The sequence below is a fragment of the Trachemys scripta genome, chromosome 24, assembly GCF_013100865.1.
Source record: "Trachemys scripta elegans isolate TJP31775 chromosome 24, CAS_Tse_1.0, whole genome shotgun sequence".
In the NCBI taxonomy this organism is placed as follows: Eukaryota; Metazoa; Chordata; order Testudines; family Emydidae; genus Trachemys; species Trachemys scripta.
In genome coordinates this window covers 7686081-7705098 of record NC_048321.1, presented here as the reverse complement: position 1 = coordinate 7705098, position 19018 = coordinate 7686081, and the positions used below count along the sequence as shown (strand labels likewise).

The 19018-nt window shown below is 45.1% G+C and overlaps 2 protein-coding genes and 1 long non-coding RNA gene across 3 annotated transcripts; 1 reads left to right on the top strand and 2 right to left on the bottom strand.

Annotated features, from left to right (window-relative positions):
* On the top strand, nucleotides 1-2876 carry LOC117869843 (immunoglobulin kappa light chain-like). The gene is made up of 4 exons (XM_034756953.1): nucleotides 1-102; nucleotides 371-706; nucleotides 1519-1830; nucleotides 2641-2876. Exons 1-4 carry the CDS (start codon nucleotides 60-62, stop codon nucleotides 2874-2876), a joined length of 927 nt encoding a protein of 308 aa, XP_034612844.1. The 5' UTR covers nucleotides 1-59.
* Nucleotides 2877-11652: 8776 nt separating this feature from the next.
* On the bottom strand, nucleotides 11653-12427 carry LOC117869702. The gene is made up of 3 exons (XR_004643841.1): nucleotides 12346-12427; nucleotides 12210-12259; nucleotides 11653-11745 (listed from the first exon to the last, which is right to left on the bottom strand). It is a non-coding gene; the product is annotated as an uncharacterized LOC117869702 (long non-coding RNA).
* A 1239-nt stretch (nucleotides 12428-13666) lies between these two features.
* On the bottom strand, nucleotides 13667-16475 carry LOC117869842 (immunoglobulin gamma-1 heavy chain-like). Its single transcript, XM_034756952.1, has 3 exons — nucleotides 16352-16475; nucleotides 15340-15669; nucleotides 13667-14004 (listed from the first exon to the last, which is right to left on the bottom strand). Exons 1-3 carry the CDS (start codon nucleotides 16392-16394, stop codon nucleotides 13667-13669), a joined length of 711 nt encoding a protein of 236 aa, XP_034612843.1. The 5' UTR covers nucleotides 16395-16475.
* Between the last annotated feature and the right edge of the window lie 2543 nt (nucleotides 16476-19018).

The following is a 19018-nucleotide window of genomic DNA, read 5'->3' as shown; positions in this document are numbered from 1 at the left end:
GCAGTGCACTGGGCATCAGCCTTTGGGCCAGTGTGTCAGGATTTTGTTCTCCTTTTTTTATGAAAATGATCTTTGCCGAGTATCTGGTTTTATCTTCCTTAGGTAAAACTTCTGCATTAAGCTTTGGAATTGAGAAATCAGCCTCTTCAATAGGGCATCAGAATTGAATATCATATGTTTGGAAACTTTAGCTGGATTGTAATTGTATTTCCATTCACTTGTACAAAGTTATAGCCATTTTTTTTAGCATTTAGGCTGTAGAGCGTAGATGTTATCAGATTAAGTAAATTCTATTGCTGAGCTATCCAGTCCATCTGTGGCAGTTGGAGACCTGATGGAAACCTACTCTAACAATATTTTATTTCTCCAGTGCTAGGAGTGCAGTTATTTCTGTACCAGACTCAGCGGATCCAGTTTGTTGAAGTTAGTGACACCGCAAAGATCCACTGTTCTTCCAAAGAGAAATTGGAAGGAGGAAGTAAAATGTTTTGGTATTTGAGAAGAGAAGGTGAGACACCCACATGCATTAAGAGCTGTTTGGATGATCAAAATCAAAATGTAAGTAAATTTGCTTGCAAACACGAGACACACAGCTCGACCCTGGAAATCAGCAACGTCCAAAAGACTGACTCTGGCATTTACTACTGTGCATATATAGACAGCAGCTACCTGCTTTTTGGGAATGGATCCGCGCTGATTGTTGGAGGTAAGGAACCATATAGCTTGTTTAAGGAGACTAATAACCGATTGACAAAGCATATTTCATGTTCTTATTAAAATGTGACAAGATACCACAGCTACTGATGAATGGTTCAAAGGAAAGCATACTTTAAGCGAAACAGATCAGCTAAACATTAAATGCTATGGGTACAGAAGGGATATAATACACACACATTTTATAATTAAAAATGTTAAAAGTTGGAAATGCCAAAAATAAACTATTGAAGTTTCTTGGAGACTGTTCAGGGCACCCAGGTTGGGAATATTTCTAACCTAAGAGCCATGACTGCATGAAACTATATTTTGAATTAATGAAATGTTTATAAAAGTGCATACAATTTTCCTCGTGGCTAGTGCAGATAATATATATGTATATGTATCCTAATTAGTGGTAGTGTGATGATTTACTATTTCCTTCTTCAATAGATTTGTATTTTTGAATTCATGTCTTTAGTGACAAATTGTCTGCAGTGTTGTTGTAGCCGTGTTGGTCCTAAGATATGAGAGACAGGGTGGGTGAGATAATATCTTTTATTGGACCAATTTCTGTTGGTGAGAGGGACAAGCTTTTGAGTTCATACAGAGCTCTTTTTCAGATCTGGAAAATGACACTGAATATATTTCCCAGACCTGACGAGGAGCTCTGTGTAACCTTCAAACTTGTCTCTCTCACCAACAGAGGTTGGTCCAATAAAAGATTTTACCTCACCCACCTTGTCTTAGTGAAAGATTAACATCTTTAATCAGACTTCAGCTTATTTGATCATCACACTGAATTCTCCACCTCCTTCTGCTCAGACAGTTATACCAACAGCAGCTGGGTGATGCTTCTGGTCCCATTTCCACGTGGCAGTCAAGTCACTGGGACAGCAAATCTGGCCTGTGTGATCCATGGAGTGTCCAGCCCAGTCCATGTTTCCTGGAGTGTTTCTGGGGAGCTGCAGGAACAGGGGCTGACGCGCTCACTGAATGCCAAGAATGGATCTTTAATGCTCATAAATCACATCGGCGTCCCCATGGACACCTGGACCAGTGGGAAGATTTTCACGTGTGAAGTGAAATTCAACTCTTCTGACAAGAGTGTGAAGAAAAGTACCAGGTATCCTGCAGGTGAGTGATATGATATTTGAGGCTAAAGGAGACGTGAAATACGTGTGAATTGGCCACAATCAGAGCTGCTTCTACGTAACTTTCCATCACAGAAAGCTGGAATAGTCTATGTCTTAGTTAGAATTTCTCTAGAGAATTTGGTTAAAGGAAACTTGAGACGATGCAGGGATCACAAGACAACGTAGCTCTGATTTCTAGGGCAACTTTCACTCAGATTGTACATAGGAATCCCTGTAAAGAGCTAAATAATAATCAATATCAGAAGTAAACGGGAATTGAGACATTTGAGAAGACGTGCTCTCCAATGAGACATGCAAAGTGATGGAGAGGTGATGACATGAGGAGAGACCTACAGGGAGGATTTTATAGATGTGCAGAGAATTTTGGGAAAGGAATTGCAATATTCACAAGACAGTAATTTTCTATGGAAACTTTCACACAAGCTGTATCTGTAAAACACCCTACAGAGTTAAATGATGAGCAGTGTCAGAGGGAGAAGGGAACAGAGGCACTTGAGGGAGAAGAGAGCTCTTTTCTGGTGAGATGTGGAGTGTGAGGAGAGAGCTACGGGGAGGATTTTGTAGATAGTAGGAGGTGCAGAGAAGATTCTGATTGCAGGAGAAAACATCAGTCTAACGAAAAGGACAAAACACAGAGACTGAAAAGTGCTGAAGGCTCCGGTAGCCTCGCTCCTCAGGGGTTAAGGCCTGTGGTGAAATGGGGATCAGGAGGGAAGAGCTGGATGTGGTGGCATCACGACCCTCTTGGCTGAAGTCAGGCACGCGTGCCTCTTTTTTGCTTCCTCCACAGCCCTTGCCAGGGGGTGCTCATATTACATTGTGCCCATTGCGGCTGGTGCTGGTCTGCTGCTGCTGTTGGTGTCTCTGAGCCTTGTCTGGACCCGCTGCCCTTCCACTCTAGGTAAGAAACACAGCCCAGCCCAGACACTCTCCCGCAGAGAGAAATCCTACTCCCCTGCTTGTAACTGTCCCGTCCCACACATGAACANAATAAATGGTGACTTGAACTCCCTGGCAATCCCATGATGCTTTGTGCAAGACGAGAGCAGCTGGCTCTGGTGCCTTGGCCACCTTCCCATTTGGGAAATGTTTGTGGGTTGGTTTTGATAAAGGTTTTTTTACTTGAAAAAAAGGTTTTTCCAAATGGTTGAAATTTTTCATTTTGATATTTTACAAAATGAAAAATTCCAGTTTTCCCAGTTCGCATTGACTTCTTGCTTAGAAATTTAAGCTAATTAGAGTTGCATTTTAAAAAAAAAATTAATATGCTCAAAATTGAAAGGAAACATTGCAAAACTGTGAAGAGAAAATGCCTCCACTCATCCAAACCAAAAATTATTTTTGAATATTTAGTTCAAGAAAATTATTGAGATTTTGACTTTTCATCCCAATTTGAGATGGGAACATTTTTCGATATCTTAACATTGGTGTGAGATGCGAAATCCATTTTCTGCCCAGCCCTGGTAATTACATGAGTGTAAAATTGCTCCTCTACCTGCAGTTGGCTACATTGCTCCTTTTCACTTCCTGCCCTAAGGCACTGCGCAGTGCTGCTGTGGGGCTGTCAGACAGCTGCCCCGCTCCACCCCCACCGTGCATGAAGAGATTTCTGTATACACTGTAAGGGCCCGATCCTGCCGGGTGCTGAGACACCTGCTGTGATGTGCTGTGCACCTGCCACACTCAGCAAAGTCAAGGGGAGTGGTGGGTGCTCAGCTGCTGTTAGGATCAGCTCCTACCTTCCGTTCCTTAAAGCACTGCACATTGTAACGCATTGTCGCTGGGATCCTTAGAGCAGTAAATAGGGCTTTGTGCCGTTGTCAATCAGTGTTACTGGGAGGGTGATAACAGGCCCTTACAGGAACTGGGCTGGGGAGAAAATTTGCTTGAATAGCGTTATGATTTCTATGATCTTATCTGTACAACCACTGACAACCTTCAGCCCCTTAACAGCGAGCCTGGGGACCGGATTCTCATCTGCATTAAGCCCCTTTCCACCATGGTAATGCACCAGGGCCTGGAAGTGGGTGTGAGTGTAATTTCTGCTCCTCTAAACTCCTCTTTACATTGGTGCAAAGGGGAAGCTGTGTCATTGTGAGTAATGCCCTTGGGCTAGAAATCAGGCAGAATTTTGGCCTGTCCAGTCGTCCTTCATCAGCCAAACTCCTGCTTCCACTTACCATTGCCTCAGTCAGGGACTGCAGGATTTAGCCCAGGTGGCTTCCCAAGCATGGGAGTGTGAGAGGGGAAAGGAAGGGAAGGAAGATGGTCGCCAGCATTAGAGCGCTGCCTGGAAGGGGGTTGTGACAGATCGATCCCCACTTTGCTAAGGAAGTTTGAGCCAGTCAGTGCAGCCACAAAAATGGGGTGCGGGCTAAGGAGATGCTATCAAAGCACCTAGGGAATCACGTCTTTTCTGAGCCAATGGCTGTACTCACTAGCCCGTGTTGCCCTCCATTGCCCACTGTTTCAGAAGGGTCACTGACAGATACGCTTTAATTCTCTCTCCATATGCTATAGAGCCAGATGCAGCTCTCTAACCAGCCATGTTCTGTTCATTTTTAGCCAGTCCATTGCTAGATCCAAAGCGAGGCAAGTGAGGTGTTTAGCTTCCATTGACTTTGGTAAGAGTGAGGCCCCTGACCCGCTTAGCCATGTTTGTAAATCCCACTAGGTGCCTCTCGGCATCCTTAGGCAACTAAATACCTTTGAAAATCTGGCCCTAAGTCACTTTTGAAAATTGTATCCTTCACTGTCTTATTTCTCAAACATGTCGGAGCTTTCAGATTGATGATTAAAGGTGCAATTTAAGTCCTCCAAGACGAGACTCCAAATGTTCATTACAGGTCAGTGTTGTAGCACCAAGAAATATGATACAAGAATGGACCAAACATGGAAGGCTGGGGAGAGACTTAGGTTGGGGCCATCAAAAGAACTAAGTGATTTAGGAGCACTCTCCTTTGAAAGTCAATGGGACTTGTGCTCCGAAATCAGGTGGGTTTGTTTACATAGATCATCCATGTTCTGGATGTTAAAATTATTCTAAATCATTATACTACACCCTTGTGCCATTCGAATGCAGAGAAATTCTACAAGAAATGCTGTACCCTTTGTAGAATCTTTAACCCACCCATCTAGTATCTATCACCAGAGCACATCCTCCTCAGAGGCGTTCCTCACTGGACACTGTACCCAGTCACTGCAGCAGTGCACTAGGTATCAGCCTTTGGGCCAGTGTGTCAGGATTTTATTTTACTTTTTTTATGAAAATGATCTTTGCCAAATATCTTCTTTTATCTTCCTTAGGTAAAATGTTTGTATTAAAATTTGGAATTGAGAAAACAGCCTCCTTTAATAGGACATCAGTGTTGAATATCTATGATAGTTTGGAGACTTTTGCTGGATTTTAATTGTATTTCCATTCACTTGTACAAAGTTATAGGCATTTTTTTAGCATTTAGACTGCAGAGCGTATCTGTTATCAGATTAAGTAATTTCTATTGCTGAGCTATCTAGTCCATCTATGGCAGTTGGAGACCTGACGGACACTGACTATAACAATATTTTATTTCTCCAGTGCTAGGAGTGCAGTTATTTCTGTACCAGACTCAGCGGATCCAGTTTGTTGAAGTTAGTGACACCGCAAAGATCCACTGTTCTTCCACAGAAAACCTGGAAGGAGGAAGCAGCATGTTTTGGTATTTGAGAAGAGAAGGTGAGACACCCACCTGCATTAAGAGCTGTTTGGATGATCAAAATGTAAGTAAATTTGCTTGCAAACACGAGACACACAGCTCGACGCTGGAAATCAGCAACGTCCAAAAGACTGACTCTGGCATTTACTATTGTGCATATAAATATAGCAGCTACCTGATTTTCGGGAATGGATCCACGCTGCTTGTTGGAGGTAAGGAACCATAGCTTGTTGGAGGACATTAATAACTGATTGACAAAGCATATTTCATGTTCCCAGAGCCGGATTTAGAGGCAGGTGATCCCAGTGACCCCTTGGGGTGTTGGGCTTGGAGGGCGCCAGGTTCAGGTGCTGTTTTTCCAGTTTGCGAGGGCAAAAGCGAGAAAAGCGACCCTTTGAACTAAAGGACCAGGGTTAACATTCTAAGGCTGTCACCGACTGTAACACTATTTAATACTGGTCACCCAGTGTTGGTGCACAGTTCCATTTCTTGATGTAAGTACATTTAAAAGTTAAATTTAAAAGTTTCTATTAGCTCAGAGGAAACGTATTTTTTATTTGCTTATACAGAGCATGAATCAATACAGATTTACAGATCCTAGCATGCAAATTTATCAGCTTATATGACAGGGATAAATCATGCATGCAAAGTCGTGAAATGCGCTACAAATGCAATAAAAAATAAGGTATTCAAAAGTTTAACAAATGGAAAGGTGGGGCGCGCCTCGCCTGGGGCACCCTTTGGTCTAGGGCAGGGGTTGGCAACCTTTCAGAAGTGGTGTGCCGAGTCTTCATTTATTCACTCTGATTTAACGTTTTCCATGCCAGTCATACATTTTAACGTTTTTACAAGGTCTCTTTCTATACGTCTTTAATATATAACTAAACTATTGTTGTATGTAAAGTAAATAAGGTTTTTAAAATGTTTAAGAAGCTTCATTTAAAATTAAATTAAAACGCAGAGCCCCCCAGACCGGTGGCCAGGACCCAGGCAGTCTGAGTGCCACTGAAAATCAGCTCGTGTGCCGCCTTTGGCACGCGTGCCATAGGTTGCCTAGCTCTGGTCTAGGGCTAGCCCTGCATGTTTCCAGTAAAATGTAATTAGATACCATAACTAGTGATGAAGGGCTAAAGGGAAAGCATACTTTAAACCAAAAAGATCAGCTAAACATTAAATGCTATGAGTACAGAAGGAATATCATACAGATATATTTTATATCAAAAAGGTTACAACTTGAAAGTGCCAGCAAAAAACTATTGAAGTTACTCTGTGACTGTTCAGGGCACCCATGAGGGGAATATTTCCACCCTAAGAGCCATGACTGCATGAAACTATATTTCAATTTAATGAAATGTTCTCAAGAGAGCATCTCTTGATAAAAGAGCACACCATTTCCATTCTGGCTAATGTAAATATGTATTGTGCTATATTATAGTTTAGTCTTGGCGTGGTGATTTCATAGTTCCTTCTTCTTCAATAGCTTTTTTTCTTTGAATTAATGTCTTAGTGAAAGATTAACATCTTTAATCAGACTGCAGCTCATCTGACTATCACACTGAATTCTCCACCTCCTTCTGCTCAGACAGTTATACCAACAGCAGCTGGGTGATGCTTCTGGTCCCATTTCCACGTGGCAGTCAAGTCACTGGGACAGCAAATCTGGCCTGTGTGATCCATGGAGTGTCCAGCCCAGTCCATGTTTCCTGGAGTGTTTCTGGGGAGCTGCAGGAACAGGGGCTGACGCGCTCATTGAAAGCAAAGGATGGATCTTTAACGCTCATAAATCACATCAGCGTCTCCATGGACACCTGGACCAGTGGGAAGAATTTCACCTGTGAAGTGAAATTCAACTCTTCTGGCAGGAGTGTGAAGAAAAGTACCAGGTATCCTGCAGGTGAGTGATATGATATTTGAGGCTAATGGAGATTCAGATGTGAAATAGGTGTCAAGTGGGCACAATCCGAGTTGCTTCTATGTAACTTTCCATTCCAGAAAGCTGGAATATTTTATGTCATAATTAAAAGTAGGCAGATTTGCAGAGAATTTGGGAAAGCTAAACTGAGACATTAGAGAGACCCCAAGACAATGTAGCTCGGATTTCTAGAGCAGCTTTCACCCAGATTGTACCTATAAAGCACTGTAAAGAATTAAATAATAACTAATGGGGAGAGGGGAATACAGAGCTGGGATTGGAAGTTAAAACCAAAGGGTTTAATGAAAAGATTCAAAAAAGATTCTTTCACCTCCTGATGGTCCACTGGTGTCCGCTTCCTCCACAGCCCATCCCAGCGGGTGTGTGGCACAGATGCTGCGCTATGCAGTGGCGATTTCCCTGGTGGTGTTGATGGTGTCCCTGAGCCTGGCCTGGAGTCACTGCTGTTCTACTCCAGGTAATCAACACACTACAGTCCGCCCCAGGTGTGGAGACGTAGCAGCAGCCCTATTAATAGTGGGGCTGATTTCTCACAAAGTAATTGAAAACAGTTCTCTCAGTTCTTTCTGTTCGTCCCTATTGAACATTTATTCCTTCCTACACTCATGTAACGCAGCAGCTCTTCTGTAGAGACGAGTGCTGTATTCAGCCAGGCTCGGTGCTTGGAACCGCCAGTGCATCTGACGCTGACACACAATTTCTATCACTCATCATTTGCGTTATCGCACAGGGCAAACTTCTGCCTGAAATAAGCAGGTGAAACTCCCATGGGAATCTCTGGGCAAATTCCATTGGGATGTAACCAGTGATGTAAATTACACAGCAGAGGCCTGGTTAGCCGTTCAGTTGTAACTGCACAACTCCCATTGAAGTGGGAGGATAATCTGGGCTGGGGTATAAATTGGTCAGAAAACAGCTGTAATGGGTGAAGAAAAACGGAGGCTTCAAAACGAGTGAATTTAGGATTCAGGCAGTTCTAATACCCCTGTAATTCTGCTAAGCCTGGATTTGGCCTTTTCTGTCAGTTTTGGAAATTCAGTAAAAGAGCGAAAGCCGCAGACTTAGAGGAGTTTCAGAGTAACAGCCGTGTTAGTCTGTATCCGCAAAATGACTTAGAGGAGTTCATGGGCAGATGAAAAACTGTCTCAATCCTAAACGCCTTTTTCAGCCAAGTGTTGAACTTTTAAAGCAAGATTCCCATGATGGTTTCAGTGCTAATGACGTTCACTGTTTGGACAGAGGAATTTTAAATAAAGCTTAACAATCTGTTTGTAAATGTAACTGATTGTTGTGTCCAAATCCATCGAAGTTTTACTAATTGACCTTGCAGGGAGGTGTCTAATGTTGCTAAATGTTGTCAAACAGGGTCAAACCGCTTCTGCCCAACTGGAGTTTGAGTCAAGGAATCCCAACCAGAGCAGGGAGCAGCGACCAGTGAAAGGGAAAAGGGGGAAATCGTAGCCCACACGGGGATCCAAGCCTGGACACTCACAGCTGTTTCACTGCCGAGCTCAATGACAGGACCATCCTGTAAGGTGTTGACTTTCTGTAAAAGCTGTTGGTTGGTTTTACTGCTTCTCACTGCTCTTCACTGCTGCTGCATGTGGCTCCGTTCCAAAATGTAACTGAAAATTAACCCGCTCGTCCATCCGGCCTATACAGAGCAGGAAGTCACAAAACGAACCAGACCCTTGATGGTGAGAGAGATCTTGGGAAACTGTGTCTGGACGGAGCTGTGTGAGGTCAGGCTCTCTCCCCATCCCAGTCCTGGAGGGAGACTGCTGCTTTTCCTGAAGGGGTCGATCCACAGGGCCTTGGGCCAACACCCGTTTGTCTTCTCTCAGTAACAATGTTTTATCAATGGGAGGGGCTCCCCCAACCATGGAGCCTGCACATGTCGCCTGGTTTGATCCTAACTCCTCCTTTTGAAGCTGCAATTCTAAATGTTGCTCATTAAAACATACGCCACCTCCTCCCGCATGTTTCCGTTCCTTTCTCTAGCAGCTGAGATGCATGAAGCTCAGCGTACTCTACTCCAGTGGGTCTCAAACTTTTTCTTTTCCGTGTACCACTTGAAAATTGCTGAGGGTCTCGGCGGCCCACTTAATGATCTTTCCAAATGTTGTTTGTACCATTAGCTAACTATTGTAAAGCGCTTTGGATAAAAGCGCTATATATAAAAAAAAACTTAATGATAATTAATGTTTTTTGTTCTACAAATAAAAGCACACAACTCCTATTTTAATATCAGTAGTCTTACCTTTCTAATGCGATGGAAGTGCCCCTCTCTCCCCTGCCGCGGCAGCCACAGAGCTGGGGCAGGGAAGCAGGGCCGTCTCTCCCTGGCAGCCGCAGCCCTGGAGCTGGGAAAAGTTGCCTCTTTCTCTGGCCGCCGCAGCCCTGCGTGTCCCAAATTCCCCCCCCCCCTCTTTTCAACCCACTGCCCCCTCCCACCTACCCCCTATTACCCCCCAAGGCCACCACCTCACCTTACATGTGCGTCTTCCCCAGGGTCCAGACACCTAATTAGTAGCCCTTCATTCTTGTGTGCAGCCACCCAGGCGCACACCTTAGAAAGACCTCTCCGTGGACCCCCTGAATGGAGCTCGCGGACCACTGATGGTCCACGAACCACAGTTTGAGAACCTCTGCTCCACTCCAGACTCATTCTGACAGTCTTTGGGCCAGATTCTGCTCTCCCTGACACTGGTGCACACCCAGAGGAACTCTGTTGATGGCAGTGGTGTTCCTCTGGTTTTACAGGGGTCACTGAGAGGAGTAGGTGGCACTTTGTATTTCATTTGGGGCCAGGGGATGAACCTCTCACTCCCATTGGGGAGACGTTAGTCACAGCAGGAGTGCCACTGAAGTTCTAGGGACTGCTCACATCTGTAACTTCTCACCCGTGTGGGTACAGGTGTTACAGTCTGACCCTTAACATCCATGTTCTGTTACTGGCTGTTAAACCAGCCCTGTGGCTCACCACAAGTGAAAACACAGGCCTGATTCTGATCTAAGTACTGACCCCAAAGCCACAGCGCGACCGGCCTTGGGCTGGGCTCCCTCTGCAGAGGGTCAGTGCTTGGATGGGAAACCTCCTCCGGTGCAGGACATAGCTTAACAAACTGAGCAGGTGACTCCATCACCCTCAATCAGCAGCAAATGCCCGTCCTGGTGATGGGGCTGTGATGGGGTGTTCACCCCCACTAGAGTAGAAGGGGTTAATGAGGCTGAGAAGGGGCCAATTAAAGGGATAGGCTCCAGCTGAGGGGAACTAGGTGGATTAAGTAACCCCTGAACGCTGATGGAGCCCAGCTGAGCAGGAACAGGCGGGGCTGGTATAACACCAGGAACCCGGCAGCAGAGAAGGGCTGTAGCGAGGAAGGTTACAGTCACTCTCTGGGCAGGAGAGGGGGAAAGGAGGAAGCCCGGGGCAGAGGAGAAACCCTGGGGGCCCAGGCCCTGAAGGAAGGATTTACCTAGGAGAGTGGTGGAGCGAAAGCCTGAGAGAGGTGGAGGAGGAAAAGACTTGAGGAAGCCCCAGCAAGGCAGGACATTGCAGACCTTAGCTGCTGATTCAAGAGTCCCTGAACTGGAACCAGGAGCAGAGGACAGGCCCAGGTTCCCCTCCCAGCCACTGGGGAAGTGGCACAGTCAGGGCAGTGGGTTTGGTGATGACCTGGGACAGTTTGTCCTGTGGCACTTTGATAGCCTGGCAGGGGAAAAACACCCCGTGACCTGGCCAGAGGGCCAAGGCCTGAAGAGGGAGCAGCCAAGCCAGGAAGAGGAAAGTGCAGAGTCCCAGAGAGCGCGTGGGGCTGCAGCGAGAACGAGATGACGGAAGGGGATGTCGGAGCTGGAAGGAGCTAATCCCATTAGCAGCCAGAAGGAGGCGCCCTAGCGGTGAGTGAATTCTGTGACAGGTGCCATGGTGCGGGCAGTGCCATGTTTGAGATGAGAGGTCTAGCCAGTGCCTGACCAGCCTGCAGGCAATTCACAAATGACCCCCCGTGGCTTTTTGCAAGAAGGGAGGTGTCAGCCCAGACTATGGGTTCAGAGAAATGACCATGGAAGTGGTTGTATTTCAAGCAAACTCACATCACATCATAGCACATTACAAACATGAGACTTCCCGTATTTCTCTCGCTTTCTCTTTCGTTCTTTCTTTTTGCATCTCTTGTTTTAACAAATATAGACCACTTTAGTGAGACTGCATCAGTCACAGAGGAGCGTTTCTGTTCTTGTACGTCAGAGTCGCATATTCAGTCTGGAATAGAAAAAGGAAAAATCTGGTATTATAATTAATTCTTTGTATTAGAGCAGCTTTTGCATTATAAGAATGAGCTGAGGGGTGAAAACATTATCTACTATCTTATGGGGGATAACCACCAGTTTTGGGGTGTCTCTGCCCTATTTCTCAGCAGTTTGTCCTGTATTTGGTATTCTCAGTTGTGCCCACTGAGGCACGGTGACATATACACTGTAGTATTTCACCATCCCTGACCTGCAGCCACCTCTGGGGTGGAACCCAGCAGTTCTTTTATACCAACAACCCTACACAACACTTCCGCTAGAAGAGCAGAGAAGAATAAATTCACATGAAACCTCAGAGAATTCAGGAGGCAATGTATAGACCCTAGGGTTGGACATTGGCCAGGACACTGGTTCTAGTCCCCTTTTGTTATTACACTGTATCTTTCTGATGTGCCAAATGCTGAAAAACCAGTTTACCTGTGGGATCTGCCTCATAGGTATTGGATTCCCTCTTTGCACAGCTCTCCCTGGTGGATGAAACAAGCAAAGGGACGGTTATAGGGATGTGTGATAAGTGGCTGCTTTATAGCAGGCAGAGATATGACTGACTTACCTCTGATGGGGCACTTTCTCCAGAGCAAGATCAACAGCTGTATCAGGAGAAGGATGGAAATACAGGGCAGCCCAGCATAGAGCACAATCCCACAGTCTCCTGCAGAGAGAAGAGATGCTGAGTATAGAAAACACCTATCAAACCATGGGCTGCCGATCTCTGCGTCCCATGCAATGCCATGGGCAAAGGGAGGTGTTTTCCTTGAAGCTCCGCACCCGTTGTTCTGTGCTCTGTGCAGGTGGTTCTCAACCAGGGGTACACATACCCCTGGGGGTACACAGAGGTATTCCAGGCATTACATCAACTCATCTAGATATTTGCCTAGTTTTCCAACAGGCTACATAAAAAACACCAGCAAAGTCCGTACAAACTAAAATTTCATACAGAAAATAACTTGTTCAGACTGCTCTCTATGCCATACACTGAAATGCAAGTACAATATTTATATTCCGATTGATTTATTTTATCATTATATGGTAAAAGTGAGCAAGTCAGCAATTGTTCAGTAATAGTGAGCTGTGACACTATTGTATTGTATGTCTGATTGTGTAAGCAAGTAGTTTTTAAGTGAGGTGTAGCTCGGGGGTACACGAGACAAATCAGGCTCCTGAGAGGGGTACAGTGGTCTGGAAAGGTTGACAGTTGCTGCTCTGTGGTCTGCTGCCCTGCAGTATATGGAGGGAGAGGGACGTGCGAAGACAAGGGAGAGGGACCTTGCAAAATGATCTGTCGTGGGTATTCTGTCTCTCTTCTCTCTCCCTCCCACCCTCCATAACTCCTCTAATGTGTGGATCATTGTGTTTCGTAGTCAGATTTTAGGTGGTTCCTTTTTTCCCAGCACAGGTTTGCTGCAAGTGCCGAGGTGATTAGGAAATTAAAAGGCCTTTGGGAAGGCTGGACATGCCCGTCTGTGCCACCTGGAATTTGCTTTGTTTTTCAAGGGTTTGTCTACACACAATTTTGCCACTGACCCACAGTGAGGGATGAGGCACACAGGGGCAGCTCTATGTATTTTGCCGCCCCAAGCACGGCAGTGAGGCAGCCTTCGGCGGCTTTCCTGCGGGAGGTCCCCGGTCCTGCGGATTCGGCGGCATGCCTGTGGGAGGGCTGCCAGTCCTGCGCCTTTGGCTTACCCGCTGCCGAATTGCCACCGAAGCCACAGGACCGGTGGACTTCCCGCAGGCATGCCGCCGAAAACAGCCTGACTGCTGCCCTCGCGGCGACCCGCAGGCCGCCCCCCGTGGCTTGCCACCCCAGGCATGCGCTTGGAGTGCTGGTGCCTGGAGCCGCCCCTGGAGGCATAAATACCTAGGTAGGCAGGTTAGATTGAATGATACAATACTGGACCTGTTTCCTTAGAGACTGTAGCATTGATGCTTCTCCCCGTGCTGTTCTCCTTGGCTGTACAAGTGCAGGTCGTCTCCTGGTTCCACGTCTCAGAAGGGATTGTCATTAGGCTCCAAACACTAAAGATCCCATTCCTGTCTATGGCTCCAGCATCCATCTGACCCTCAGACACCTGCTCACCAGTGTCCCAGAGAACTGCACTCCAGGCGGGAGTGAAATCCGAGAGCAGGCAGAGCAGAGGAATGACGGGGGGAAGCTCGGCATCCTCCGGGGCAGAGGGCACCAGGATGGAAAGTCTTGGCTCGGAGGCATCTAAAAGAGAGTTGAGTCACAAGAGAGATCGGAAAGAGAGTTTACAGGTAGCTGAGCTAGTCCATACCCAGCTCCTACCCCTACCCCAGCCAGTGCAGAATGTTTTAAATGTCTAATGCTTTGTCTGTTCCAGTTGTCAGTATTTTACACGCTGGGGTATCCACTTTTGAGGACTCCCCTGATCTGTCACTGCTCCGATGGTTGTCCTGATATGACCATCCTGGATTATTTGCTGAGTGTCAACACCACATTCGGTTCAGCACAAAATGCAATGGAAGAGCTGGTCAGTCTGGTGGTGAGGACACCGGACCGGGAGTCAGGAGTCCTGAGATCTATGCCCAGCCCTGCCTTGCTATGTGACCTTGGAGACAAGTTCACTTCCCCCTGGCTGTGCCTCAGTTTCTCCAACCGTAAAATTAGGGAAATGATACTTACTTACATATGATATTTAGTCACCTTTGCAAGGCGCTTTGAGATCTACCTATAAAAGCCTGATAGAGGAACCATGCTTACTTAGACATAACCGTCGGGCTAAATTTTCCTATTACGTTCATCTCATTAGTCTGAGTTACAACTGCTAGTAGTGCCTGAAATAATTCCTTGCCTTCCTTTTTATGTGCACTCTTTGGAATAATTGCAACATGTGTGGATCAAAAATATATAGACATCACTAGTCGTACATTGAATTATTATGTGCAGTTCATACTGTGCTGCTTGAGGCAATGAATATCCCCCTGTATGAACACGTGGGTGGAATCATTTCATGAGGCTTGGTGAATGCCTGGAAAAGAACCTGATTAATATTAAAGTCTTAATAGGATAGCAGGGCAGGTGGAACATACCCCATGTTCTAGTCTCAGGCAGTTTCAGACTATCAAATCGGATTTCTAATGTAACATACCAACTAGAAGGCAGGGAAATAACACCTAGCACTGACACGGTGCTTTTCATCCATAAATCTCAAAGTGCTGTCACACAGGAGAGTCATTATCCCCGCTATAGAGATGAGGAAATGGAGAGGCAGAGAAATAAAAGGTTCGATTTTCCAAATATTCCAGATGTTCAAAAGCTGGTTTTTGGTTGGAGCATTTTTAAAATCTGCCATTTCTGTAAACATCTAAATGGGAGCTGTTGGGTCCGGGTGTTTTGCAAATCTCACCCTAAGTGCCCAGTGATTCAGGGACAAAACCCAGGTCTCCTAATTCCCCACCCCATGTCCTGGGTCACTGCCTGGGACATGCCTTTTCCCACAAATACCTAAGGCTTAACGCTGAAATGGCAATCACTCACGACCTAGCATTGCGATATCATTATTTTGGCCCATTGGAAACTCACCTGTGACACTCAGCCTGGTCCCATTCCCGAAGTTGGGATGTACATATATAGCAAGGCCACAGTAATACACCCCGGAGTCATTTCTTTGTACGTTACTTATAGTCAGAGAAAATGTGTTTGCCGGAATGTTCACTTTACTCGAGTATTTTCCATTTGAAGGTTGAAGTGGAGAACTCTCGTAAATCCATTGTAAACTCAGATGTTCCTTGTACCACTGAACTCTCCATACTTTTCGTGAAGGGCTACAGTCCAGCTGTGCGGTCTGTCCAGAAGTCAGCCACACCTGGGCTGGGCTTTGCAGGATTTGTATCCCTTCTTCCGAGACAGCCACTATACAGGGGAAGAAAGGAGTCGGTTAATACAGTGAGCACTGGACTAGCCTGGGCTTTTGCAATACACTACACAGAGCAGGTGATCAAAGAATAACAAAAAGGTATTTCTCTGTTAAAGATTCATTTTAACTTTTCTCCATTGCTAGCCAATATTTTTATTAGGTTTCATGTAGCCTGTGCTGGAATTAATGTAAAGTAACTACAAAAACAAACCTCGGCGTTTAGAACCGAGGGGTACAGACTTCCAGTTCCCTGCCCTATTCACGAGGCTGCGTATTCCCACTCAAGCTTAACCAAATCAATGGTAACAAACTTTTAACTAAATTGTACATGGGAGAGTCTCTTAGCAACTTGTATTTCAAATTCTCCTTTTGATCATTCTGCAGAAATGTAGAATGTAATGCAGCAGCATGAAGGAAAAGTAGATTTTTCACCCCAATCCAGAATATTAACCAGAAACTATTGTCAAGGTGTTAGTATCTGGCATTCAGGTTGTTTTAATGTAAAATATTTCATCACCTCTCTTCAGATTTCAACTGATGAACTAAAAGATGTGAATTTCTCTCTTAGCAGGTAGATATTAGCACTTTTTGGAATTGCAAAAGATCCTTGTGCAGAAAGTTAATAGTTTTTAGTATGGTGGAAAATAAGCATGAAATAAATCAGGCTAAAATACTTACTGTGCAGACAGACTAGCATCATCCCAACTATCTGGTGGGACATCTTGTGCCTTTCTACAGAAATGAATAGGTGATGTCTGTCTGTCTCACAGCGCCTGCTAGCGAATGGATCTCTTGATGAAAGACTTTGTCACGTGGAGAGGAAAATGTTCTGTTTCCTCTTAAAGATCTGTGGGGCAACATGCATGAAAAAACAAGAGGGCCAAGATATATTGATAACCCCTTTGAAAATCTTACTCTTAGTGCCAGCAGAGCAAAACGCAGGGGAGGGGGGGAATATTCCTTTGCCCCTAAAATCTGTTAGAGAAGAAATTCAAGCTTAGATTGGATAACAGCATGGTGTGTGTCTCAGGTGGAATATTTATGTTAGTCTTCTTATAGGCATCCAATTATTTTTACTGCAATTCAGGTGGAATGTTTTCTGTGCTTCAGGGATTTATAAGGTCAGATGGTATTAGCATCAATAAAATGGCAATAAACTCTCTCATTGTGGTGTATGAAAACTGTGTTAAAATTGTGATTTATAACTTTAAATTTCAGGGGGCTTTCCTGGTCCTGCTTGCTGTCTGTCGGGAAGTGTGCAATCTGGGCCTAACAGCAGTCAGTCTGGAAAGAGCCAGTCTAGAACAAGGTGTGGTGAGTTGTGCAACAATCGTTTAAGGAGCAGCCTGCTTTGTCTCTCTCTGGTTTTGGTTACTTTTTCTTATCATTCTGGATTTGAAGAATAAAAGTCATGTTAAGTTGCAACCTTCCAGCATGAGTATTTGGTGTTTCTATTTGTATGCTGTGAACATAAGTCACCAAGAGGTATATTACATGATTTAAGCAAAGGATGGCGTAAACCAACAAACAGGTTCATTGGGCACCCTGGAAGTGGGGAAATGAGCAAACATAAAACTTGGCTTTTATGTTTAGTTATTACTGTAGATTAAGGAAAGGCCTGGAGGTGTGGGCCCACTGACGAAGGAATTGATGGGGTTAAAATATGAAAGTATGATGGAGTCATCCCACTTGGGAAAATTTGGAGCAAAATCTCCTTTTAGGACACTTATTTCAGATATGTGCATAATGCATGTTCCATAGTGTAATGTGTAAAATTGCTTACAGAGAGAACAAAGTGAAATGCCCCCTAAGAGATTCTAAATCCATCCCTTCTAAACAGTTTTCACCCATGTAATCTGGAATACGGTTCTCTCTGCAGCTTGTCTTTACCTGGAAATTAAGGCTGAGAGTTGCAAACCTCCATCAGGAATTTGGTTCCTCGGGTACATTGAGCATCCAAATTGCCCTTTTAAACCTCAGCCCCAATAAAATCCTACTGCAAATCAGGGCCAGATCCTCTGCTGAACCCACTCTCCTGTTATCCCAAGTTGATCTTCAGGCCATACATGCGGTTGTCAAGGTGCTAGCCAGGCACTCGGGGTCCAATCCCTGCTCTGCCACAGGCTCCGTGGTGACCGAGGGCTGGTCACTTACATCCCAGTGACTTTCAAGCCTTAGTCCCTGTTGAAAGTGGGACTCTGCCTCCCAATCATTAGGGGCTTTTGAACATGTTACCCCAAGTCTCTCTGGGCCTCCATTCCCCAGCTGTAAAATGGGGATAATTCCTCCCTACTCTGCAGCAGGGTGGTGAAGATAAAAAAGTACACAGCGAGATTAACAGAGGTTTGCTGAACTGGGGGCCTAGTGCCATAGATGTGCTTTGTACAGGTGTATTGGCATCATCCCATGCAAATGTATGCAACACATACAGAATGGGAAGAGACTGTCTAGGAAGGAGTACAGCAGAAAGGGATCTAGGAGTTATAGTGGACCACAAGCTAAATATGAGTCAACAGTGTGATGCTGTTGCAAAAAAAGCAAACATGATTCTGGGATGCATTAACAGGTGTGTTGTGAGCAAGACACGAGAAGTCATTCTTCCGCTTTACTCTGCGCTGATTAGGCCTCAGCTGGAGTATTGTGTCCAGTTCTGGGCACCGCATTTCAAGAAAGATGTGGAGAAATTGGAGAGGGTCCAGAGAAGAGCAACAAGAATGATTAAAGGTCTTGAGAACATGACCTATGAAGGAAGGCCGAAAGAAATTTTCAAACATACCTTAAGATTACTGCCCCCAGTCACACTTAACTGATACAAATTCCTTTTATACTTGATCTTCTTCTGTACAAGTCTATTGAAAGCCAAGACAAAGACAAAGTGACTGTCATAGTTTTGATTTTATTTCTACATTATGTTTTATAAAAACAAATTGAAACCAAGGTTAGAAAACCACAGGCGACAGGACAAACAGCCGTGTTTGCTGCAAAGGGCCAATCGTTTAAAAATAGATCAGAACTGGCTGCTCGGAAAGTTGCACTTGCTGCTGTGGTCAGTTTCAGCCCACGTCTTTTGCCACTTTTCTTTTGTTTGTTGTTCGGTTACCAAGGAAGTGTAAACAGCTCCCCCCAACTCATCTGCAGCCAGAGGATGGTTAGAGCAAAGGTGAAGCACAACAGTCCATGAAATTACTGCAAAAACCGGGATTTACCATTCAGCAGTGTGAAACAAAGTAAATGTTACAGCACAAACCAGAGACATTGAGAAAATAGAGCAGTCACTAATTAGCCACTGTGCAGTGTTGCCTAGTGGATAGAGCACTGGACAGAGACGTGGGTTCTATTCCCAGC